Source organism: Talpa occidentalis, unplaced genomic scaffold (genome assembly GCF_014898055.3).
Source record: "Talpa occidentalis isolate TD23 unplaced genomic scaffold, MPIMG_talOcc4v2.1 talOcc4.15, whole genome shotgun sequence".
NCBI lineage: Eukaryota > Metazoa > Chordata > Mammalia > Eulipotyphla > Talpidae > Talpa > Talpa occidentalis.
This window is the reverse complement of record NW_023601543.1, coordinates 8,150,435-8,177,938: the sequence shown is the minus strand read 5'-3', so window position 1 is coordinate 8,177,938 and position 27,504 is coordinate 8,150,435. Positions and strand designations below refer to the sequence as shown.

Here is a 27,504-nt window from a genome sequence, read left to right as displayed (position 1 = left end):
TGGTTCCCCTATATTCCTCCTGTAAGTGAAACCATGCAATATTTTAAACATTTAAAACATGTCAACTGCATATACCTGTCTCCTAATTGAAGTAAAACTTCAAAAAAAAAAATACCAAAAATGAATGGAGACGGTCCCATTTATCAAGAAAGATGTTATTTGTAATCTTGCATTAAACAATCAATCTCTGGGGCTACACTTAGTGACTTGTTTCCAAAGAGTAGAGTCTGGAAAGGAATGAAAAGAGCACGTTTACAGTGCAGGAATCTGGCAAATACTGCTATAGCCAGATGATTAAGGTCAACACTAATAATGATGAGTCATGTTGATAACATTTACTCTTTCTTATGTGATGAAAATGGCACTTCACCTCTCTGGTTTTCCTCCCAAAACACAATAGCTCTAGTGTAATCATGAGAAAAACAGAACAATCCCAACAGAGGCACATTCTACAAAATACCTGGCCAGTTTTCCTCAAGCTGTTAACATCATCTAAACCAAAAAAAGTCTGAGAAACTGTCACAGCCAAAAGAAGTCTAAGATATGATAACTAAATGTGACATGGTATCCTGGGTAGGATCCTGGAACAGGAAAATGACATTAATGGAAAACTGAGGAAATCTAAATATCGTGTGGACTTTAATAACAATACTTTAATAACAATTCACTGATTTTGACAAATGTGCATTATTAGTACAAGCTTTTAATAATATGATTAACTGCACATGGGGTATATGAAAACTCTGTAGTATCTATGCAACTTTTGTGTAATCTAAAATTATTTTAAAATAAAAGGTTTTCAAAAACATTTTGAAAATATTTTCTTGATATTTTCCTCAACCATTCAAATCCTGTCCTTCTAACCAAGCATCACAGATAGAATCAATGAGTTTTGGGCACCTGTTGTATGAGAAAGACACTTGCAATAAATTTCCTACGGCTCACCTAATAATCACCAGATAGGAATGGTTTTGTCAAAATAGTGCCCTTGAGTCAAACATGGAGCAAATGTAAAGTCAATGGGAAAATTGGGCCTCCCGGGTGGCTCAGAGGTTGAGCACTGGGCTGCAAAGCTGCCCGCAGCCTCTGCAGCGCAGGTTCAATCCCCGGCTGCTCCCCGGCCACCGGCAAGGGTCCCACATGGCACGCAGACCTCTCCTGCCGCGCCCGCTGCTCCCCTCAGCAGTGTACTTCGGTCCTTCTGCCTGTTCTGCTCCCTGCTCTGGCTCTGGTGAATTCTCTCAACCTCCCACGCTTCTGACTGTACCCACTGCTTGTATAAATAAATAAATAAATCTTTTGGAAAAAAAAAAAAGTCAATGGGAAAATCAGGGACAAGTGACCTTTAACAATGCAGTCATTCCCTCAGCAATAACAGTGTGATGGTGTAGCGCAATCCTGGAGTCTAAACATAGCCAAGAATATGCACATCCAAACCTTGCTAATGCTTCAAAATGCTGTAGATAGAAATCTTGAAAGTAGGACAACCTGAGCGTTAGCAAAAATCGTGATGCCCCTGTATAATAAGCACTTATAAAATTTAAAAACAAAGTGCTCCAATGCTAGAACCATGGGCATTATCAGTTTTATAATCATTTCCTGGATTTGGATGGTATTAGAGAAAAGTTTAGATTTAAAGGGGTGAAGGTTAGAAAACACTGTGCAATTTTTAAAGTCCAGGTTTGGGTTCACTGATCAAGTAGACCTGGGCTGAAAAGTATATTATTACACACTGTTGGTCAGAAACAATATACAGTTGACCTTTAGCAACACAAGTCTGAAATGCCTGGGTCCACTTCATACTCAAGATTTTCTTCTAAATGGAAAACCTAAACTTGAGTCATCTATAAATGCAGTCCAGTACTGTAAACCTATTTTCTCTTCATTATGATTTTCTTAAAAACATTTCCTTTTCTGGTCCTCCCTGGTGGCGCAGCGAGTTGAGCGCAGCACTGTGTAGCTGTCCACAGTTTCTGCAGTGTGGGTTCGATTCCCAGCTGGCCAGGGAGATACCCACTTGGCACAGCAGACCTCTCCTGCCTCGCCCGCTGCTCCCCTCAGCAGTGCTTCGGTCCATCTGCCTGTTCTGCTCCCGGCTCTGTCTCTGGTGAAACCTCTCACCCTCCCATGCCTCTGGCCTGTACCCCAGTTCTTATATAAATAAATCTTTAAAAAAAAATTCCTTTTCTATAACTTATTTGTTCTAAGATTAAAGTATAATATTAATACATATAAACATAAAAAAGATGTGTTAATAGAATTGCTTATGTTATCAGTAAAGCTTCCAGTCAAAAACAGACTATAAGTAGTTAAGTTTTAGGTGAATCAAAAGTACACCCAGATTTTCAACTGAGTGGGTATCTACATCCCTAACCCCTGAGTGATTCAAGGGAAAACTACTTAATTTCAAACAGAGGTCCATTTATTTATTGATAGGCATAAGGCTTTTAATTTTTTTTTTAATTGAGGCAACGCTGATCTACATCACTGTTGGTATTTTGGAAGTGCAGGGTTCCTCGCTTCCCTCCCCATCACAGAGCACCTGCCACCGAATCACCCACAGTCAACCGCCATACTCCACTGTGATCCCTTCCCTGTTTGTTCTCACCCCTGCCCCAAGCCTCCCCCGTCTGGATACTTCATTTCTATCATCAGTTCACAAGAGTTCATTTTTAAGCTTCTCTTTAGCTGACCCTTAGCTTGGTTTCTCTACATTCTACATATTAGTGACACTATCCAGTAATTTATTTTAATTTTTTAAAAAGACTTATTTATTTATGCATACAAGAACCAGGGTACAGGCCAGAGGTGTGGGGGGTGAGAGTATTCACCAGAGACAGAGCGGGGAGCCGAACAGGCAGATCTACTGAAATACACTGCTGAGGGGAGCAGTGGGGAGACAGAAGAGGTCTGTTGCGCCATGTGGGCTGCTCCTTGGCTGGGGGTCTAACTCATGCTGCAGAGGCCGGTGACAGCGTCATAGTGCTGAGACTTTAACCCCTGCACCGCCAGGGAGGCCCCCCCAATCCGGGAATTTATCTTTCTCCTGACTTATTTCTCTTAGTATTATCTCTTCCATCCATGCTGCCACAGATGGCAGGAGTTTTTCTTTACTGATGGTCCATAATATTACATTGTGCATATTATACCTCATCTTCTTTGATCCACTTACCTGTTTTGGACACTGGTTGTTTCCACAGTTTTGAAACTTGAGCCCCACAGCATAAGCTCTTTTCCACCACCACTTAGGTGGCAGGAGCCATTGAAAGCCTCTGGAGAAGAGGTGGCAAGTTCCTGCCAGCTGCCCAGAGCATGTTGCCTGCGGGCAACCCCTCCACCGGTGTCAGCGAGTCCCTGAGGCTCTGGTGGTGATGGTGACTGCCCAGAGCGCTGTCTCTGGGCAGCCCAAGGCTGCAGGATGGCTGAGGCCCAGCGCTAGCCTGACTTGAACACCAGATTACCACCCCTCCTTGGGCTTTGCTCAGCATACGGGGCAACAGCTAGCGCTGCAGGGAGAAGCACAGAGACCCACTGGGCCAGTTCCAGCACTGTGGCTCCCTGAGGCCCGTGAAATCCCAGGCCAACAAGGCAGGCTCCAGCAGAGCCCACCCTGCAGTGCTGCTGCAGCCACCACCACCCCAACCCCATCGAAGGGCTAGCCAGTTTAGAGAGCCTCCGGCCCCACTGAACCCATCTCTGGCTGTGATGCCTTAGAGCCCACCAGCCCATGAGCCTGCCATGAGGTCAGGGCATGTCAGGTATGTGCAGACACTAAGTTTTCCCTTTATACCTGGTGCCTGGATAGAAAAATGGGTCGGGTGAGTGCTAAATGAACCAATCAATCAGCTCATTAGCTAATTATTCAGCTTCAAAATCAAGAATGGGGTGATTGGTCCTAAAATGGTGTGTGTGGGGGGGACTCTGAAAGAGGATATAAGGCAGGGCAGGAGCCAGCCTAAGACACTGTTCCTGGCCTCTGAAGAACAAAGAAGCAGCATCCAGCAGCCGACCTTCAAAGAAGTAAGACGAAGACCTTCACAGAGACCAGGCCTCAGAGTAGCTGTCCTGCAGCCTCTGCTGGCTCTGTCAGCCACCACCACCACCACTACCACCAGAGCCTCGGGGACTCTGGGACTCAAGCTCTGGCTGACACCAGGGGAGGGGCTGCCTGCAGGCAGCATGCTCTGGGCGGCTGGCAGGAACTCAACACAGCTTCTCCAAAGGCTTCCAACAGCTGCCAATGTGGCACCCACTGCCTAAGTGGTGACGGAAAGGGCCGGTCTTACCCCACTGCCTGTGCTGCGGGCTCCAGTTTCAGTCCGCCTACTGTAAACAGAGCTGCAGTAAACACTGTAGTGCAAGCTCCCTAGTGAAATAGTGGTCTTTAAATTTTGGGGGTAGATGCTTAGGAGTGCAGCTACTGGAGTATATGGAAGATCCATTTTTTAAAAGATTTATTGATTCATGCATACAAGAACCAGGGTACGGACCAGATGTGCGGGAGGGTGAGAGGATTTACCAGAGACAGAGCGGGGAACAGAACAGGCAGGCGGACCGAAGACACTGCTGAGGGGATCAGTGGGAGAGACAGGAGAGGTCTGACATGCCATGTGGGTATCTCGCTGGCCGGCAGGGGATCGAACCTGCGCTGCAGAGGCTGTGGACAGCTTCACAGCAATGCACTCAACCCACTGTGCCACCAGGAAAGTCCCAGAAGATCCATTTTTAATATCTTTTGAGACACCTCCATACTGCTTTCCATAAGGGGTGGCCCAGTATGCATTCCCATCAACAGTGTAGTAGGGTTCTCCTTTCTCCACATCCTCAGCAGCACTTGTCACACAGAGGTCTAAATTGTTCCTTATATTTCATTTAGCCAGAGTAGATCCTTAATTGATATTCTTATAGAAAACTGGCTCGCAAACACTTTTATGTCTTAGTATCAAGGGTTTGTTAAGAGAGGGCCAGCCCCACCGCCAGAGTTTCTGATGTAGAGGGCCTGAATCAGAGGCCAGAAAACTGCATTTCTAGCAGCTCCCAGGGGATGTTGATTCTTTTTTTTTATATCCTATGTATAATTATTAGAAAATCTATGATCAACTGTGAGCACCTAAATAAAATTTCAAAATTTCAAAATTTTCTGCTCTTTTACTTTAGCAACACATATTTTTGAGCACTTATTCCAGTGCCTACCACTACACTACACAGTGGCTCTCAGTATAGAACAGCGATTAAGTAAAACAACACTATTAGATCTTGTAAAGAGAGAGACAGGTAATAACTAGTTCCAAGATTCATTATCAATTACAACTGCAGAAAGACTGGCCTAACAGAAATACAAGGTGCTATGAGATCCTGTGAGACTGGGTGGTCTGACCTCAGCAGGGGTCAGGGAGGCTTCCTTCAGTGATGTTTGAACTCAGTTGTGAAGTAGAAACAGGGACAGTAGGAAGGAGTCCTACAGAGGAAGCAGATTGCAGTAGGAGCCTGGAACCCTCAGGGAAGGCAAGTATGACTGCCTTCAGACTCTTTGAACCACAGAATTTTATTTATATCTATCTCATAGCATCTATCACTCTCTTCCTTGTATTTTCATAGATTACTTGTGTATCTTACCTCACTTTCTAAACTGTGAGTCCTCTAGTGAAAGATAACTACAGCAATAAGAATTCCCAGAGACAATGACATTCCTAGTAAGACACCCCTAGTAAGACATATGACACCCCTAGCAAGACAATGACACCCCTAGTAAGACATATCTAGGGGTGTTGGACGTAGGAAGGGCATTAGGAAAAAATGGCAGAAAATTCTATTAAACATTAATTAAATATTAAACAACTGGGTTGTCCTTAAAAAAAAAGTGATGTAGGAGTAGAAAAATGTGCTTTTGTGCTTGATGCTGAAATGTACTTAAAGTAGTACTCAGATATAATGAAAACCATGAAGAGTTAGAAAGAACCGACTTTCTGTAACTTGAAAGATTACTAAGCAAGATTTGAATGATCTCAGTAAACATGAAAATATTTTCATTCTTTTTATGTCACAACATCTTTAAAACTGTATTGACAATGGCTGACTCAAATTAATCAGTGTCCATAAATAATTCCTACCCTTTAGGGAGAAAAAATTCCCACCCTTCCCCCCGCCCAAAAAAAAAAAGTATATAAAACTGCAGAGGGATCTTAGTTCTTCCTTTCCTAAGGCGCTAAGTGCACCATTTATCAAATAGTCAAGACAAATCTCTCAAATGCCTTGGTCGAATTTCAACCTATGGCAGGGTTGGGTAATTATAACAACTCAGAATGGAAATTCTTGCTTCTATACTTCACTCAGGGCTTTATTCAAATGGCATCTTCTCAGTAAAGCTAGCTGTCCTTTGTCACCCTAGGAAAAACTGCAACCTCCACCACCTGGCACTTCCTACCTTCTTTCCCTGCTCTCTTTTCCTTCCATCACTCCTCACCAATATACAAGACATTACAACTACTTATCTTGATTACTGTCTCCCTACTAGCTGTCCTCCCAACTCTATTCTACCTTTCTTCCTGAGCACCTGGCTTTTCAGCCAGAGACTATATTTCTCTGTCTTCCTTGTGTCCGGGGAGGACCATGTGACTAAGTAAGACATATCCAATGGCACATGTGCAACAATGATGTGTGAAACTTCCCGGTCCTTTTCCTAAAGAACCAAATGCTAAAGAACGCAGAACTCGGGCCTCCCTGGTGGTGCAAGGGGTTAAGACGCAACCTATGAAGCTATCCCACAGCCACTGCAGCACAAGTTCAATCCCCAGCCAGGGAGCTACCCACATGGCGCAGCAGACCTCTCCTGCCTTGCCTGCTGCTCCCCTCAGCAGTGTATTTCAGTCAGTCTGCCTGTTCTGTTCCCCACTCTGTCTCTGGTGGATCCTCTCATCCCCCCCCCATCTCTGGCCTATGCCCCAGCTCTTGTGCATAAATAAATAAATCTTAAAAAAAAATCGCAGAACTGCCCCCACTACCCTAGTATCCCAGATGACCTCATGGAATACAGGCTGCCTCCTTGCCCTGGCCATTAATGCCAGATAAACAAACATCTACCCTTCTCTGGCCACTGTTATTTTGGAGTTCTTAGTTACATTAGCTTATCCTTGACACTCACAACACATTAACACGTAAGGTCTAATGGAGGCAGAGGTTTTTGTTCACCCTAGCACATGGTAGGGTACTAAATAAATATTTGCTAATTGTTTAAACAGACAGCTTTATTATCATCGCCCTTCCACATCTCCAAATGACTATCATAGCTTCAAGAAGCTCTGATTCCAAGATCCAAATTGTTCATAAGTGTGCCAGAAGTTCCTACAATCCACTCACTGCCATCTTACCCCTCCTCAACCCCTTCAACCCTATTAGTGTCCTTTCAATTTCTCAACATGCCTGGCTCCTGCCCAGCTCACAGCCTTTCAACTAATTCTAGTATCTACTCCCAATCCCCTTTACAGAAGCAGTCCCCCTTCCTTCAGGGTCTGCAGATGCCATCTCCTTAAATGGGACCTGCTGGTCACCCTACCAAAAACAGACCCTGATTGTGATTTTTATTCATAATTTATGAATATGAGTGATTATTATATTTATTGGTTTCTTAATGTAAATTAGATTATAAGCTTCATGAGGACACCAACCACTTCTCTTTATTTACCACTCAGTCCTCAATGCCTAGCACAATGCCTAGTCAGTCACAAGAAGTTAATAAAGTGGTATATGAATGAACTGCATTAAAATGCTGAGTGTCTGTTTTTAAAGGACTGTGGGGCAAATATGAATTAAAGCATTATGTCGTTCAACATAAAAGCAGTCTTCAAGTGTCCTTCACTACCAGCCTGACAATAATGTAAGTTTCTATTTATGGGTATACAAACCAATACATATTTATTTTCTAGCATGCTTTTAACTGTTTTTCTCAGAAGATTATCAGACCTCCTTTCCGCTGCTAGTTTTTAGTGGCTATGAAACTGGAGGACTCAATCACTCCTACTGGCATAACGTACCGAGAGCAGTTTTTACCACAATTTGGGGCATATACCTTTCAAAGTAAGTGATTAGAATGTTGGGGGGGTAAGTCAACTATCCTCCAAGGGCCTAAGACCCAAGTAACTAAGTTCCTCTTGCCTCTCAGGTCAAGGTTTCAGTTAATCAATGTGCTTCTTAAGCATGAAACCTGAGATAGCCCTCTAGAAGTGTGTGGGCACCAGCCAAACTCGACACTGAAATAGTCTAGAGGTTTACTCAATGAAAAGGACTTAAAAAAAAAAAAAAAAACACCAGTTTTGTTTTTTTTTTTAAATGCTGTTTCCTTCTGTGTCTTGTCTGTGTTGGTAGAGACACAAATCTACACATGGGATAAATTGCACTGAACTACACACAAATGAGTACAATATAACTGGAGAAATCTGAATAAGAGAGGAGGATGTTATCAATGTTAATATCCTGGCTGTGACATTAAACTACAGTTTTGCAAGATGTTACCATTGGGAGAAATTGGGTAAAGGGAACAGGGGATTTCTCTATTTTTTTTTTTTTAAAGATTTATTTATTTATTTATACAAGCACTGGGTACAGTCAGAAGCACGGGAGCGTGATAGAATTCACCAGAGCCAGAGAGGGGAGCAGAGCAGGCAGAGGGACCTGCTGAGGGGAGCAGCGGGCGGCAGGAGAGGTCTGCACACCATGTGGGACCCTCGCCCGGCGGCCGGGGATCGAACTGGCGCTGTGGAGGCTGCGGGCAGCTTCGCAGCCCAGCGCTCAACCGCTGTGCCACCGGGGAGGCCCCCTCTATTATTTCTTACAACTGATGCACAACTACACTTTATCTCAATACAAATTTCAATTAAAAATGCTGCTCCAACATAGAAACTCTAGGGTGCTGCAGAATTCAACTAATTACTTTTCAATCTACCTCAGGTAATGTCAGAGTTAAAGGTGTGAGAGAACACCAAGGCTCAACCCCTGCATTCTAAAGATCTGAAAAATGAGGCTCAAAATTAATTTGTCTAACATTTAGAAAAAATAAAAGATTGGTTTTTCAACTTTGGGGGGGAAAAAAAGCCAAAAAGTGAACCCATTTCAAAAATTGATCCATATATGAAATAAGATTATTTCCAGGCCCATATTTCAAGGACTTAAATGAGACACACTATCATTTCTGAATATCTGGTACTCAGTAACACTGCAATCAATTCACAAAATAATATTAAAAGTTCTTATACCTCAATACAGCTGCTTCTTAAAAATTAGAAAACAAGTATTTGCAAAACATCTAGACAAGAGTTATCAAAAGAACTTTAAAAATGAAAATTTCAATCATGTTACTTATAATGGAGTACTTTTAAAGTATAATAGCAAACTTCTCAAGAAAATCAATGTTGTTAATGTGTACAACCAAGGTGATGTTCATAAATATAAAAAGTTACTCATTAACTACATCAGAGAATATTAAACACCTAAAAACATAATGAAAAAGACATATGGTGATCCATAGATTATAAAGCATAGCATGCAAGCCTAGAGAAAATGGCTTCATTTCTAAAGTATAAATAAAGAACTGTTTTTAGGTGAATAGAAGAACAGGGCTGTCTAAAGGCTGGACAATGTGATTTCTCAGTGAAGCGCTAGGTCTATGATTATAAATGGAAAATAAGATTAGATGTATAGATAGGAATCCTATTTCATTCAGCAAACATTTACTGATCATACACTGTATTATAGGCACTGAGGCATAAGAGATATTGCAATAAGCAAAAATGGTCACAGTTTCTACCTTCACAGAATTTAATACAGAGGGAAGCTTCCTATTGTATATTAGCAAACACTACAATTTGCAAACATAAATACAATGTGTTAGAGTATACAGGAAGGGTTCACAAAGTTTTGAGAAACTTTGTAGGACTCCGGTGTTTTCTTGAAGAACAGGGAAGTGGTGATTAAGTTGATCTCTGAGAGATGAGTAAGAGTTGAGGCAAATGACTACAGTAGAGAAGTGTACCAAACAGGGGAAATGGCATATACAAAGGTCCTTAGGCAAACTGAACACAAAAAGTGAGTAAGACTTTGCAGAAATAGAAAAACCTATTTTAAATTCCACATCCAATCTCAAACCCTAGAAGGTAACAGGGGAAAGTTTTAATGATGCTGGATTTGGCAATGATTTCATGGATATGACACCAAAGTACAGGGAACAAAAACAAAAACAGACAAATGAAACTATATCAAATTAAAAACTTCTATACATCAAGGAAACACTCAATAGGGTGAAAAAGCAACCCATAGGAAAAGGAAAGAAAATATTTGTAAATCATGTATCTGATTAGAGATTAATAGACACCTACAAGTGAATAACAAAAACAACCCAATAAAAACAAAGGACTTAAATAAGTACTACTGAGCTATGCATTTTTAAAAGTTTAAAATAGTAAACTTTTTAAAACATTGTATTCATTTATTTTTGCATAGAAGAACTGGGGTGCAGGCCAGAGGTGTGTGTGAGGCGAGAGGATTCACCACAGGCAAAGTGGGAAGCAGAACAGGCAAATCTACTGAACTACACTGCAAAGGGGAGCAGTGGACAAAACAGGAGAGGTCTGCTGTGCCATGTGGGTCAGCAACCTGGTCGGGGATCAAACTTAGGCCATCACAGTGGGCCGTTGGGGTGGTAGCGCTGAGACTTAACCCCTAGGCCACAAATAGTAACTTTGTTATGTGGGGGTTTTTTAACCATAATTTTAAAATGTTAAGAAACCAGGAAGAGCTATGGAAAGCAGTTTGGCAATTCCGCAAAAAATTAAACACAGAATTACAAAAAAAACTAGTAATTACACACCTACGTATACACTCAAGAGAACTGAATACAAGTCCACATAAAAATAAGGACACGATGTTCAAGGCAACAGCAGTCTTCATAACAGCGAAAAAAGTGTAAAGAACTTAAACATCAGTGTATGAATGAATAAACATAAGGTGGTATATCAATTCAATGGAATATTATTTGGACATAATAAAGGAATGAACTAGTGATACATGTGACAACACAGATGAACCTTGAAAACAGTATGCTAAGTGAAAAGTCAATCACAAAAGAGGACACATGACATGAAATGCCCAGAATAGGCAAATCCATAGAGATGAGAAAAAAGATGTGGTCGCCAGGGGTTAGGGCGCAGGAGGGACTAACGGTTAATGGGTAGAGGGTTTGTGGGTTTTTTTTTTTTGAGCAATGGAAATATTCTGTAATTAGATAGTGTTGATGGTTGCACAACATAGTGAATATATTAAAAATCACTTAAGTGTACACTTTAAAATGATGAATTTTTGATATGTAATTCGAATTATCTATCATTTTAAAAAACAAAATAATGAGGAATAGTGAGAGCTGATAGTGGTCAGGTCTTTATCCAGAGATCAGTCACTGAAGGCTTTTAGGCAATACAAAGGCAAAAGTTCCCTTTGATGCTGTGTGGAGGACTGAAGCGATCAGGGGTGGATGAGATCATTTATTGCAATAATCCAGGTAAATGACAGTGGTGGCTTGTACTTGGATGGTGGTATAAGTAGGCATACAAAGAAGTGGATAGATCTGAGGGCTTTTTAAGAAACAGAACCTATTGAATTTGCTGAGCAATTAGGTGTTGGTGATAAAGGAAAATGAGGTATTAAGGAGGACTGCTAGGTTTCCAGCTTGAGGTACTGGGTAGGGGACGGTGACAAATTTGAAAGAGAAAAGATGATGACTTTGAACTAGAGTGACAGATGAGATGATGAAGAAAAGTGACACCAACGCCAACATGTGATGATGAACTGGTTGTGTAAGAATAAGATGCAACTCACATTCTGGTAAATCACAATGATATGGTCAGGTCTGAATGTCTGTTAAGAGCATGTTGTCTAATGGCAGTGAAATAGAAGTCTTACTGTAGGGAATGTGCTCCTGAACAAAGAAAGGCCTGATCAAGGATCATTTATTTTCAAATAAATGTCCACCAATACTCAGGATAATAAACTAACACACTGTCTCCATGTAGTAAAAGTTTCTGAAAGAATGCACTCATTATAAGCAGGACAACTAAATAACCAGCCATATAAGATGCGAAGCTTGTCATGAAATATTACCTCAAGTGCTTATTCCATTCTAGTTGCTGCTTTATTGTTCCTGCACCAAAACAGAAGACTGGGGAGTAGAACATGTGAATATGTGCACATATGGAGGAGCAAAAATGTAACCCCAAAATTTAAAAAAAAAAAAAGATTGAGGACTATTCCCACGGTCAGAGATTTCAGGACCATGTGTATGGGAAGATTCCAACAGCTACTGTTGTAGAGACCAAAAGCTGCCTCATGTTCATTTTAAGTGCACCCTTTTTAAAAGTCATTTCACCACAGCAAACATCAGGTATTGAAGATCAGGTTTTTAGTCTTTCTGCAACATTTAGAGTTGAAACCTATGCCTTCTTAATTGACTGGTTCCACCGCTCTAAGTGTCATAAGCAATGACTGCACAACTGTTCAAGTAATTGCCTCCTCCTGCAATGAGGTTGCCTGTCCCAAAATGCCATGAACTTCAATACTTTGGGTCTCCTACCACCCAGTATTTTTGCAACCTCCTCTGTAAATCCCTCTCCACTGTGTCCAGAGTGAAACTCAGAGTCCTCTTCTGAATGTCTGCTGCACTTACTGTGTGTGTCGCTCAAAAGGGTAACACCTACTGCCTTGTGAGACTGGTCCTATGTGCTGTCTTCTGTCTCCAATAGACTGCAAGCTCTTAAAGAGCAGGGCTGTGCCTCACATACCTCCCAGCACCAAGCAGGGCACGCGAGTTCAAAGCAAGCCCATATTTCATTTGAATGCTTTTGGAAAAGATACTATAGACCCCTTAATCCACATTACTGCAAACTACATTAATTGTGAAGCTTAAAGAACATCCCCACTGCTTACACAACAGGTGTAGCTTACATAATCTGCTCTACCCAGCTATTACTTATTTGAGACAGTTCCTCCTAGCTTCTTCTCCCTGTCAATCTCTAAGACTACCACATCTTCTAGTATGATTTCCTTATTTATTCCTTGCCCAAATCATAAAAGAATTCCCTTTTTAATAGTAAAAAAGGCAGAAACTCAAGAAAAAACAGACAGATATTCCTGGGGTTTTCTGTGACTTAAAACTAAAAAAACAATCCTGAGTTAAAACAATATTTATAACTATTGCTGTAATATTCATTTATTAGCCTAATGATTTTTTTTTTTCCTGGCAGTCTTCCTTGTACAGTCTTCTTTGACAAAATACTCTTCAGTGTGCCTGCTCTTTGGAATTCTTACCCAAAAGGATTTTTTTTATCAGCTGCCTATGAGCTAACAAATGGGATGAGGTAATGATGCAAATGAGTGTTGGGAATATGGGTAAATGGAGGGAACCTGGGGAGGTAGGGGCAGTAACAAAAGTCCAAATGTCAAGAAAAATGAAAATCCACGGATTTGGTGATGCTCCAGAGAGGAAACCAGCAAGTGTTGACGCTAAACTGGCAGAAACATCAATACTTCCTGGCTCCCCCACTGGGTGCATCAATTTACCACCGGCAGGCTGCTCCTCTGCTGCAAGTGACAAATAGTGAATGTGTTCAACAATATGAAAAGGAAGGGCTCATAATCCAGAAGCATGGCCGTGTGCAGCAAAGAAAAGAAGGTGGTGACTGCTAGGAGTCTTAGCTCTCAGCTGATTAGTTACTTCCCTTCATTGAAACATGCCAGTGTCTACATTAGTGTGTAGGAAAGAGGTTAACATAGCAGGCCTGATACTGCTTTTCTTGAAAAGGCCTGCTCGCTCCCCAGCTGGTATCTGGGGACTTGGATTTTGGGAAGGTTTCCACCTCCCTAACTGATAAGAGTAGTTCACTGTGCCTAAAGTGTAGTTATAAACAATACAATTTATGCTAAATACCTGCTTTCCTTCTGGGAGTCTGGAATTTTGGCATGAACCAGACAGAGGGTGTCTGTGTGACCAGACCCCAATAAAATCCTTGAGCTTCCTTGGGAGACAGCATTTCACACAAGTTGTCACAACTCCTGGCTGGAGAAATTAAGCACGACTGTGTAGACTCCGGTGGGGGAGGATGGCTGGATGCTGCGCCCAGTCTCCTCCAGACTTGGCCCCATGTGCCTTTTCCCTTTGCTGACTTTGCTTTGTATCCTTTTGCTATAACAAATCACAGCTACGAGTACAACTGTATGCTGAGTCCTGTTAGTTTTGCCAGTAAATCACCAAATCTGGGAGTGGTTTGGGGAACTGCTGACACAATTAGTATAGGTTTAAGAGTCTAACATTTCCCCAAATATGTATTATGTTCCTTTCAGAGATGAAGTTCAAAAAGGTGAGCAGAGTTGTCACAGAAAATAAATATTTCAGAGTTTATTATATATGAGTGTTCTCAAATGATAGTGAAGCTAAGAACCATCTGGAGTACCTGCTAAAAAGAGTTTCCTGGGACCTATCACCTGAGACTGGGTTGAGTAGGTTTGAAGCCCAGGAATCTATATTCATAATAAGTACCCCAAATAATTCTTATGCAAGCAGTTCCAGGACCCAATTCTGAGAAACACTTTGATGTAGATGAACTACAGTGCCCGGTTTCCCAATCTGGGTAGTAAATGGCAGAATGAGGACTTACTTGTGCTAACCCTTTTAACAAGGTTGAGCCTCTGTTTACAACAAACTTTGCAAATCCCTCAGACTACAGTTCCTCTGGTGTGCTCTACCTTCCTGCTATAGGTATCCAGGCAGCTGGATGCAAACAGATGGAAAGTACCTGGCATTTCCAGCACCAAATACTAAGTGGTATCCTGAATCCAAATACGATACAATTACCACACTAAGTCAAAAGATACACAGCTCTTAGAGAGTCAATACTGCAGTTTTGGTTTTCAAAAGAAATTTGATGTGCTGGTGGCAACAGAAAATATGAACCCAGGAATGGTATTTAACAAACAAAATATGAATTTGCTTACAATTTTATAAGTTGAGGGCAGTATGTTAGCTATAGTTTTCTATGAATGCCCAAGAAAGGGGAGAGCGCTAAAGATAATCTTTCTGGTTAAGTGAAAAAACAGCCTCAAGTAAATGCCAAACTTTTTCTGATTACTTTTTAGGTGCACATGACTATTTTTTCTCATTTAGAATTAGTATAGTACTTTGCCCACTGATAGTACATTATTTTCAGTGCTACGTACTTGTTATTAGCCCAGTTTGAAATGCATTAAGCTTCTTGGTAGCTGCTTACTCAAGTGATCATTTTTCACTATTATTAACTAACTTAAACAGTGTTATCAACTCAATTCACATCAACTAAGCAAGTATTTGAGCAATGACTATTTACTTGATGCTATGCTAGCTCCAAAATTATTATCAATAAAACTGTAGTATTTTTCCAAGAATACCAAGGTAAAGAGCAAGAGTAGGAAGGTACAGACACCTTAATACTTAAAGACAACGTGTAATGGCGGAACCTTAAAAAAAAATGATTTGCTTGATCTGCTTGAATAGGGTAGGTGTCCCCAATCCTCCCCAAATTCAAATAAAAAAGGAGTAAAAGGAAAAAAATTGATGACATACAGATTAACCATCCAAATCTGGATATCCATGGTCCAACATTATCTATAAACCACAGTTAAGAAGTCAGCCAAACTAGCAACCCGTCCACATGCTGCAGTAATTGAGGGGCTGTCTGCCAATGTGCTGGCATAGGGCATCTTGCGCCCATATCTGCAGTGCTGAGAGCTCATTCATCACTAAGCTGCAGTAGTGTTAACATATGCTGCAGTTGTGCTAGTATGTTTGTTTTACAATCACCACTGATCTACTCTTATGCTAGGCAAAGAAGGTAAGCATAAAGTGAAAAGAAATAAACTTGAAAACAGTACCTGATTCATTTATGAAGGCCTAGAACCTCCTCTTCCACCTAATCAGAAAATCCTCCCCCAATCTCAAAGGTTCCAGAAACAAAAGATTTAATTTCTATGAAACACTACAGATGTACAGGAAACTTCATCACCTTGATGGAAAAAAATTGTACTTATATTCTATTTCCCATGTGTTCACTCTCTTTGGGAGAACTGATCAGTCATATTAGACAAGCAGTCAAGCTTGATTTTTTTACCATCACTCAACAAACCAGTATTTGCATCCATTCATGGGCTAGTTCTGTGCATACCATCCAGACACGAGGAGAGTAATTAAGGTTCTATCAGGGGCCACTGGGCATCCTTTACCTCCCAAAACCCATTACCCAGTGGGTGGCCAACTGAGAGCCTAGGAGAGAAAAAGCTTTCACGTGGACAATTGCTATCAATATGCTAATGGCCAGATTTACTTCCCCAAATCTCATCTGTTAAAAGTTCAGTCAGAACACTGAAAATTACCTGACTTGTAAGCACTTGATAATACCAACAAAAGGTTTGAATTATGAGCAACAGTAAACAGAATGAGCAAAAAGGAAACCCTTATAGAAGATATTTAGAAGATATTCAGAGTTATTGCTTAATCACTGAAAGGCAGATCAGGGAAAAGACAAAACTTGTTTTCAGGTCATCGAATAAATAATTTGGTAATAAATATTTATTTCATTCATAAATAGATTTTCCACCCTATACAGGATCAGACTACCATCTATTTGTTTTTTTTTAAATAAGATTTATTTACTTGTGCATACAAGAACTGGGGTACAGGCCAGAGGCGTGAGGGGTGAGAGGATTCACCAGAGTCAGAGTGGGGAGCAGAACAGGCAGATTGACTGAAATACGCTGCTGAGGAGAGCAGCGGGCAAGTCAGGAGAGGTCTGCTGCGCCATGTGGGTACTCCCTGGCTGGGGATTGAACTCATGCTGCTGTGGCTGCGGATAGCTTCTTCATAGGTTGCGTCTTAACCCCTTGCACCACCAGGGAGCCCCTACCATCTATTTGTAAAAGAAGTTTCCCATGTACAAATCGTATTGAAGGTGTCAAATGCAACAAATTCCTTTTTATCTGAAACCCAAACAACCTGAATATAACTGAAATTATATACTCTGTATCTGGCAGAATTACAAATAACAGGTAAGTATACAACAATATCATTCATAAAAAGCAAATATTGAAGTAGGTCACAAATATGTTAAATACAGCACAGTGCCATGTCCTCTATATCTACAGTCATGTATGCAATTGGCAAAGATTCTGAAGACAGGGACTTTGTCAGTCTTGCTCACCCCTGGGTCTAGCACAGTGGCCAGCACATAGGATAGATGCTCAGTGAATATTTGCTGAATGAAATAATCCTCTGCAAGACCATAAAATGAGGTAATCCTTTTAAGATGATAGTATGGCCTGTACAGCTTTGGCATTAAATGCATTTATTCTAATACTTAGAAAACTGGTAATCAGTACATGGTAAATCCCAACGTTTAGTTTCTGACTACCCAATTCCAATGTATGTGTGTTGGGGGGAGGGTTCCAGGTTGTTACCTGTCCTCCTGGTAAGTAACAGAAGTTCTCAAGACAACCTTCCCCCTTTCACTTCCATTAATATACTAGAGCAGCTCATAGAACTCAGAGAATCATTTTGCTTAGTAGACGTCTGGTTTCTTATAAAAGCATACAACTCAGGTCCAAAGAGGTGAAGAGAGGCACAGAGCAAGGTATGGGGAAGGAGGCAGAGCTCCCACTCCCTTTCCACTCTCCCCAAATCTCCACATGTTTACCAACCAAGAAGCTTTTTCAAACCCAATCTTTTTGGGGTTTTTAAGGAGGTCTCATTACACTAGCATGACTGATTGGCCACTGGCCATTGGTCAATGAACTCAACCTCTGGGCTCTCTCCCCTCCCTGGAAATCGGGAGGTCGACTAAAAGTTCCAACTCTCTCATCACCCTGGTTTCCAAATATCATCTCATTAACAAGACACTCATTAATAAGGAATTTCAAGGGTTTTAGGAGCTCTGTGCCAGAAGATCAAATATAAGTATGTCTTGCTTTAAAAATCACAGTATCATACCCAATTACCTAGAACTCCTCATTCTTTAAACATTCTTCATAAAGAAGAATTTACTATAAATATCATTGTCTATAAGTAAAAGTTACTATTTATGTGAAACATAAAAGCTCTTCATTGAAAAATACTTATCAGTCACCTACTAAGTACCAGGCACTAAGCCAACTCTTCCTACTTCCTACCCCCAACAGCTTTCCAGTCAAGGGCAGCCTTTCTCGCTGGGAGCTCCAGTCTTCCTTGAAAAGAGATTAATTTATTACATACAATGGATGCGCTGGGGCATTAGGGCTTAAATCTCTCCCAATTGAGATAGACTGACCTAGTGTGACACACAAGTTAAAAGTAAATTATAATATGATTTTTTTTAAAAAAATTGCTTTTTAGTAGGGTGAAGTTCATCTGTTAAACCAAGATGCACAGACCATTTATTTCTAAGGTTTGTCTAAATGAAAAAATAGTAATTACAATGCACGTATTTAGATAAATTTCTACACATAATGAAATAAATTCATAAATAGTTTCCATGCTCAGCAATGTCAGCCCAAGGTTTTTAGTACAGTGAAAAAGAAAAAACAGTTTACCCTGGTAATTCAAGGAAGAAACCAAAAACCTTCTTGCTCCTGGGAAAAAAAAATTTACCTAAGTTACTTTATTAATTGCTTCAATATATTGCTTCACTAGACTGGCCTTGACTTGGCCTTAAAGTAATAAATTAGCTACTATTTTGTTCACTTTTGTCTTCAAGACAAAATATTGTCTTGAATATTTTGAATTTTCATTCTACTTTATGCAGTATAATATCTTTGTTTTTTTTCTATGTGCTATTATTACTGTATGTTGCATGCTTTATGGGACCAAAGCAGTTTAAGAACTCTTGGAATCAGAGATCTAACTTTCCCTCAGTATTTCACACTCACAATCTAAGCTTTCAGGTATACACCTAGAAATTCATACCATTTAATATCGCTATCTGACAAGCTAAATTTACAACATTCACATGGCCAAATCCCTGATCTACCTGATCAAGGAGTTTCTCACTTTGAATCATTAAGCATGAAATAAGTAAAAAAAAAAAAAAAGGGGGGGGTTTCTCATTTAGAGACTCATTAAAACTCTAAACCCATGTGAAACTACAGCTGTAATGACTACAAATTTTAAGAGTAAAAAATAAAATACCGGTTAACATAAAAGTCCCTGACCCTTACGCTCCAATCACCCCGATTTCCAATTACATGTACTTCTGAAGGAAATGAATTGTATAGATGAAGCCACTATTATTTATTTATTGTATTTATAGAAAATGGAGATACTCGCTGAGAACAGGCAGTGCTGTTATTCCACCCAAAGACATCCAACTCGAATCTTTTAAGACACCTCCTTCATACCTAGATCCTAAAATCCTGCACCAAATCCACCAATTTCTTTCTACCTTGAAACTGTCAAAAGTAAAGTCATAATTCATCAAAACGTAAAGACGACAATTATTAATGGCAAAGACGTCAAGGCCATGTCTTTAAAAAATACAATGAGTCACTATTTCTTTTAGCTTGAAATTGGAGAACCTGCGGGGGGTGGGGGGAAATGGTGTTCTTTTCTAAAAGAGATTCAGCAAACACCAACTGAGCCACAGAAGAAGCTGCTACTCCTAAAAGATACTCCCCCGTCCAGGTTTTAAATGTAAAACCCTCCTAACATGTAGGCTCCATTTTTTGGTGACCAACAACTATAATAAATACCACTGTAATTTATTTCACATTCAAAACCAATTTCAAGGGCCTCCCCGGTGGCACAGCGGGTTGAGCACAGCGCTGTGAAGCTGTCTGCAGCCTCCACAGCACAGGTTCGATTCCCGGCCAGCCAGGGAGAATCCCACATGGCGAGGCAGACCTCTCCTGTCTCGCCCGCTGCTTCGGTCCGTCTGCCTGTTCTGCTCCCTGCTCTGTCTCTGGTGAATCCTCTCACGCTCCCACAACTCTGGACTGTACCCCAGCTCTTGTATAAATAAAAATAAATCTTTGAAAAAAAAAACCTATGAAAAAAAACAAAACCAATTTCAAAGCACAGTTAATTGAAAAAAATTCATAACCCCATTTCTAATATGAAAGTAATCAAAAGAGAGCTTGGACTACAAAAGTTGGACTACATACATCTATATTGTTGGGCCAGTCTCAAGTCCAACCAAATCTGTGTATAGCCATCTAGTGATTTAAATAGGAGTACCCCTCAATCTCTGCCAAGTAAAAGATGAGGAGAGCGTGGAGACTCACTCCTCTACAGCAGATAAAATTTGGCTGTCCCCACCCCCCAAAGATTCTGAAGTCATTCTTTAGCAATGTATTCGATAGCCTTAGGCCTAAGGCTCAGATACAACTCCAGAGAACCTTCCAGCTTACTGCACTGGTCCAAATTCCCCAGACTTACCATAGTCATGATGGCGCAGGAAAATGTAAGCAGTTGGGCATTCCAGCCGAAACAATGAGGTCGAAGCTCATTTCAATGTGAGCTAAAGTGATTCTCTGCAGAGAGCTTGGTTGGGGAAGCTAAGAAGACTAGCTTCAAACCTGCAGGCTGGCACCTCAACAACTGCTGCAAATTCTACTGCATGCCCAGGCTGCCTGGGCCAGGGCTGCTTCATGACTGGCCTCTGGTACAATGCAGATCACTCTTAGCAAAGGAAAAGTGAAGGGAGGTTTTGGACCAATACTTGAATAGTTTGATTTGAAACGTTAAAACCCTTTAAAAAATGGGGTTGAATTTATTATGAAGCAGAGCCCAGTTGTTTTCCACCGTAAGAGTGACATGTGAAAAGATTACCTTTTCTCGAAGTAGCACAAATTGGCTCTTTGTCATCTTTCCCTTTTTGTCACTCCCAGACAACACTCAAAGATCACAGGAATCTATGTGACACAGAACTATTAAGTACAATAGTCTTTTACCTTCCCGGGTTAAATGTGAGAAAGCAATCTGAAGTCACTCGCTTCATTAAAGCCTCCAGTACAAGCCAATTCCTACAGATTTCAAGATACTTGATATGTACAACCTCCACTGCTCTGTGCCACAGGTAATCTGCTCCGATTTCTTAAGACATGTTTCATTTTGAGAAACACTGACATAGCGTTGTTGTGATGGTATCTTGAAAAGGGATGTCCAATTATTTCTTTTAGCCCGAGAACACCGGCGAAAGTTTCCAGCGCGGGGGGCGGGGGGAATGAGAGCCAATTCATCGGACGTACCAGACATGTTAGCAATGCTTGATTAGCAACAACTGCACGAAAAGAATCGAATCGCCAAGTTCTTGCTCGGATTCTAAGGGGGGAGGGGGAGGCGCACAGCACTCAACCTCATTCTTCCTAACGCTGGAACAATCAAAATTTACAGACGAACCCCTTCCTTCACATCGCGGGCAGAAATAAAATCCTATTCCCGCCAGCCCATCTTGCAATTAAGGAAGTTGCCACAAATACCCGCATGAAGTGCCGGGTCCCATCTAGGCGCCCTTCTCAACGGAGGGTCTTAGGAGTAAACAGGTTACTGGACAAGAGTCGGTGGCCACAGATCGCCTTTTCCTCCCACGGAGATCAAAATGCCCTTTCTGCGGGGTGGCATGGGGGTAAACCGGCCAAAGGGGCCGCCGCAGCCCGCCTTCCTCCGGGCTTCAAGGTCTGGGGCGCAGCGTTCTCGCCCAGGCTTCGGAGCCGGCGCGCCGCGGCCGCGCCGCCACCTCGCGTCTGCCCCGCCACCCAGCCCACCCTGACGATCGCCGGGCCGGCCTCAGCCCCCGAAGGTGAGCTTGTCCGGCGGGGGCTCCCAACTTTGGCCGGCGTCACTCCGCAGCTGCCGGCGCCCGCGCAGGCGGAGTCCCCCGAGCCTCGGGTCCCCCGCCCCGCGCCCCCGGGAGGTGTTCTGGGCCCCAGGGACAGGTCTGGGTTCACCTCCATGTGCTCGTGGCGGAGGAAACAAAAGAAAGCCGCCTCCCGGCAGATAACACGCCATCTTCGACTTAATTGGCCAAGCCTGGGACCCCCGGGTCGGACCCCCGCCGTCAGCCCGAGGGGCGCCCTCGTCCGAGGCGGAGTGGCCAACGGCCCCCGGCAGCTCCGCTTCAATTGTCCGGGGGGCGGCGGGCTGCTTCGGTCGCCCCGGAGCCCGACCTGCCCCTCACCCCCGTCCGCCTCGGCCACGGGTTTCAGGGAAAATTCAAACGGGGTGGCGGGGGTCTCACCGAGGTGCCATTATCCCCTCAGAAAATTGTGAGGGAGCGGGCGAAGCGGCCGGCGAGGCAGCCCCGCGGCGCGCGTGGAGCCGCAGAGGGTACTTACAAAACGGTTCAAGCTCCGGCGGAACATCGCGTCCGAGGCGCCGAGCGGGCTCGACCGGGCCGTCTGCGAAGGAGCCGTCCACAAAGCACACTGCGGCGTGGGCCGGCGGCGCGAAGCGGACGGCGCGGCAGGCTGCCTGCCCCAGCCCGCCGCCGCCCGCCGCCTGCCGGCCTGCCCTCGCCGGCGCTCCGCCGCGGCCCCGCCCCCCCCCCGCCTCGCCCCGCCCCCGCCTCGCCCCGCCCCGCCCCGCCCCGCCCCGCCGGCCCCGGGGGCGGCGACCCGCCGCTCTCCCTTATCTGACCCCAGCCCGCCGCCCGCAGGGGCAAGCGGGCGCGCGAGGGAACGTGAGGCCCCGCCCGCGGGGGGGCGCCCCACGCTCCCCGCCCGCGCCGGGCTGGGAAGCCCGCTATCTGCGATCTGCCCCGGCGTGGTGCCGCCGCCTCGGGCGCCCCGCGTGCTTCCGCCCCGCTCGGGGCACCCCGCGCCTGCCCTCTCCTCCGCCCGACTCCACTGCCCGGGCTCGGTCGGGAACCCCCGCGGCCCCGGCCCCAACTCTAAGCGCCGCCGCCCCGCGCCTTCGTCCCGCACCCGGGCTGGGGAGCCACGGTGCCGCCCGCTGGCCCGCCCCGAGCCCGCCAGGTAGCCCGGCTCCCCGCTTCCCGGCGGGAAGCGCCGGGCGGGCTCGGAGCGAGGACGAGCGGGGGCAGCGGAGACCCCAGCGCGGGCCGGGGGGCTCGCTCTGAAAGCCGCCCCCTGCTCCCCCGCAGAGGCGCGGGTCTCCCGCCACCCTGCTCTCGCCGCGCTCCCACCTACGCGGCCCCTGCTGCCGCTGCCTCGCGTCCTGCCTCCCCACCTCAGCCGTCTCACTTCCACTTTCTCTAGGAGGTTGTAAAGTCGGGCTTTGTGTGGCTGCTGCGCAGCGGGGCGGGATTTCCCTGCACCCCCTCCCGGAGCCCCGCCCCGCCCCGCCCCTCCGGGGCAGCCTGGGAATTGTAGTCCGGCCGGGCCCCTGCGCCGCTTGCTACCGCGGGCTGGGAGCTCCCCCACTCGCCCAGACGGAGTTTGCCCGGCGGGTAGAAGGAGGAAGCGGCTCAGATCGCTGGGCCCAAGCGCGGTTCTCAGCCGCTGCGGGCAGGGGAGGCCCGCAGCGCTGGGTAGCTTCCCCGCCGTGGGAAACGGGAGAAACAGACCTGAGGCAAAGCCCCGAAAGCCAGCAACCTGCCCCAGGGCGTGAGACCTGCGCTGTGCCCGGAGAAACCCTGGACACCCTCGGCGCCTAGTTCAGAACAGGGGTTTGCGGAACTTGGCAAATTAAAAATGCAGTCCGAGTCTCGAGTGGTCACGACACCGGGCATCCCAATCCCACCTCAGCCCGTTCACACTGCCCTTTCCCGCTGGATCCCCAGGCTGTTGGAGAAGAACTTTCCGAACCTTCTATACAAATCAAGACGACCTAAGTAAAAGGCAGACAGGAGCACTTGCAGGAGCCTTGAGCCACATTCTCCTGCCAGTCCAGAGCTGAGCACCGGGTGCAGCTGCACCACGGGCCTCCGCTGGGCGGTGAAGGTAGAGAAGGTTCTTTTCTCCTCCAGGATCTACATTGATACCAACACCCGTTCACTGGGCGTTTTCATTGGGCCAACATTGTGCTGGGAGCTGCACAAGGCGACTTCTTTAAATCCCTCCCCAACAGGGTAGTCGCCATCGAATTGGGGGGCACACACCAGCTAAAACAACACGTCGAAAGACATTGACAGAGAAGAGATGTGGTGTTGATGGACATGGGAGAGAGTTACGGTGCCCCTGAAAGGGGAGTCTGGGATGCTTTCCTGGAAGCACTGGAGATTAAATTGGACCCTAAAATATGGGAAGTTACACTAGGCACCGAAGAAGACCAGCCAGCAAAGTCCAGGGTGGAGGGAAAGGTCGGTGAGAAAGGGCAAGACAAGCTAAGAAAAAGAACACACCACCCTATTTTTGGCAGCTGCCCCAGGTGGGGGCGGTCCGAATGAACCCTAAAACCCAAAAGGCTCTTCAGAAACACCCAATGAAATGTGAACTGGATTCTGTGAGCAAAGAGCAGCCCAAGCTGTACTAATTGCCAAGAAGTGAAACCAACCAGGCATCCGTTCCAACACTTGCCTTATTGTGGTTCTTTCTGTTCCAAGGATTCGGTTTTTGTTTTGTTTTTTTTTTTTTTTAATTTCCCTCCCCCCATACATCTAAGGATTCTTAAGATTTATGTTAAATGTATGTTAATCAGATATGGTATATGATTTCATTGGCAAAATGGATCTAACGATTTGCTCTCTACGATTTCAAAGATTTATTTTCAGAGTTTCTTTTCTGGCTTTACTTTCATTGACCACAGCAACGATTTTACTATCATTCACTAATCATTTATTCAACATGCACTAAGTAGCAGCACTATCCTAGATACTGGTAACAGAAAATGAATTTACACCTTTGGGGATACAAGTGTTTGCTAGGAAATAATATCTTTATGAAACAAATGGAGGGGGAAGTACTTTGCTTATGGATTCAAATAGATCAACTTCAGAAAATGAGAGACCTGGAAATTATTTTGCAGTGTTCTCTTACATGTTGTTGTGTATTAACTCCCATGTGATCCCCATGTTGCCCAGCTTAAAAGCAGGGAGTTTAGGATCCTCCGAGGTAGAGCAGTATTGTTGGTCCTGTTAATGTTTGTTATTATAATCCCACTATCCCCATGTCCTCTTAATTTATTTCATCACAACCCCTATCTTCATGGGCCCAGACTCATTTGCTTGGCTATAGCAATGCAATTCCACATAAATCAAACTATGCTCAAGCAAAACAATGCAATATATGCAAGGTGATTTTTTTTCCCCATCTCCAAATGCAACCTGAAATTACAGCCACTCACACATATCCCCTAGAGTTACTTTCCTTTGTGAGTTTTTTTTTAAGTCAAAAAGAAATTATTTTTGTTCTTTTCAGTGCCTCTTCACAGTTTCCAAAGAAAACTCAGGTGTTGTAGAAAAGCTGTTGCCAATGACTATGAAAAGCAGACGATCAGCCGGAATTTTCATTTGGCCAACTCCATAAACAGAACTGCAAACAACGAACTTCCTCCTGTCTAATTGTCAGAACCCGTGGTATATAACACCAACTCTTGTGGTGTATCAGCTGACTGCTTCGGAGGCCCCTTCTCCTGCAGGCAGGAATTCAGATGTCCAGATTCCTATCTGGACTAGATGTAATGCTTAATATCACAGAGAGGGAAGGGAAAGTGTTCTTTTCTTAAGTGTGTCAGTTCCACTGCCCCTATTTCTGTGCCAGCAACTAGAAGCCCTTCTCCATTGTCCCCTCGCTCTTTCCAACTTTCCCCCTCAGCCCCTCAGACATCTCACCATGGCAGATAGACAGGGCTGCAAGGACCCTGGATGCAGTACCCACTTGGGAAGAAGAGCAAAGTGTTCTGGAATCTGTCAACTGGTCAGCTATTCAGGATCCAACAGGAAGGGAATGGTGAAAAGGAGTCACTTCCTCCATTTAATTACTAAAAAAAGAAAAAGAAAAAGAAGAACAATTGAAGCTGTTATATCAGCATCTAAATCACTGCCATCAGCAAGTTGAAGAAATTCAGCTGTCTCTGCTGAGCTTTCAAACACACCTCTGAAGACTGTTTTTTGCCCAGTTGAAATTTCTTCCTTCCAAGACTGGCCTTCATGTATATTTAAGACCCACTTTACCCATATCTTCCGAACTGTTGGCTCACTCCATTTCACTCTCCACACTGAAGCCACAGAAATCTTTGGAAGACAAGTCAGATCCTATCACTCCCCTCCTTATGACTTTTCAGTAGCTTCTTATTGCTCGTAGGGAATGTCCTATATCTTGACTTAACATCATCTACAAGGCCCTGCCTTCTTCTCCAGTCATGGGTGGAACAACTCTCCCTCTCACTCACCAAGCTTCAGCCTAGTCTCCACTCTTCAACCCTTGAGTTCCCAAAGATCCTCCCCTGACATCACAGGCAACCATCCCTGATGGAATGTTTTTCTGGACTTCAGGTCTCAGCCGAAACGTCACTTTCTCAAATGACTTCATGGGTCCCTGTTACAGTGCTCCAAAGAGCCATGTTAGTCGTATCCACATGCTAATAATTGAGGTTAGTAATCATGAAGAACAGCAGAACTCAAAAGGGACTGTGGATGATCTCATACTGTTATGCTTTTCAAAAAGGCCATGTAGGGCCTCCCCTAGTGGCGCAGGCAGTTGAGCGCAGCGCTGGGAAGCTGTCCGCAGCATCTGCAGTGCGAGTTCGATCCCCGCCGGCTAGTGAGGGTCCCACATGGCGAAGCAGACCTCTCCTGTCGTGCCCGCTGCTCCCCTCAGCAGTGTATTTCATCAGTCTGCCTGTTCTGTTTCCCGCTCTGTCTCTGGTGAATCCTCTCACCCTCCGGCGCCTCTGGCCTGTACCCCAGCTATTGTATAAATTAAAAAAAAAGAGAGAGAAAAGGGCATGAAGGTATATTCTAATAACCTGGTATTCCTGATATCAAGGTGTGCAAGGTTCTAGAACCCATTATTAAAAGGATAGGGTTTTTTTCTCACAGTGGAAAGGAAGAGACAATCACTAGGAACCACATTGAGTTCACTGAGATATAGTTTGTCTTTCACATTCTGAGAAAATGATTTCTAGATCTGAATTCTACTTCCTCCCAAATTATATCAGGAGGCTAGACACAGGAGAGGCTGGAGAAGATATAGTAGAAGACTAAATATTATCCATAATAAGAAGTCATTAAGTCAAACTATATCAATGAATATCATTTTATTGTTTAGAAATAGAGAGGTAAATACCAGAAGAAACAGCTAAAATAATAAAAAGTTCTTGCCTCCTGGAGCATATATTGACAATAGGAAAGGATGGGATAAGGACTTCTTTTTCCCTTTGTAAGTCTTACAACTATCTTAAACTATGTACATGCATTATTTTCATAAAAATAAAATTTGGTTTGAAAATATAAATACTATTTGGACACACAGACAGGAAGTAGAATAACATTCTAACCAAGAGATGGCGAAGATGTGGAGGTGAAACTATTCCAGTGATTGATAAACAAATATGCCTACAGAGTAATTGGCACA

The 27,504-nt window shown here is 43.9% G+C and overlaps 1 protein-coding gene across 4 annotated transcripts in view; it reads right to left on the bottom strand.

The window, feature by feature from the left end:
* Positions 1 to 23,286, bottom strand: part of ATP11C (ATPase phospholipid transporting 11C) — a 157,568-nt gene extending 134,282 nt beyond the window's left edge. For 2 of the 4 annotated variants that reach the window (XM_037511867.2, XM_054695528.1), the window contains exon 1: positions 22,366 to 22,481. In XM_037511867.2, coding sequence (XP_037367764.1) covers positions 22,366 to 22,392 — 27 coding nt within the window. In that variant the 5' untranslated portion in view covers positions 22,393 to 22,481. The other 2 variants (XM_054695530.1, XM_054695531.1) reach the window with 2 other exon arrangements.
* Between the last annotated feature and the right edge of the window lie 4,218 nt (positions 23,287 to 27,504).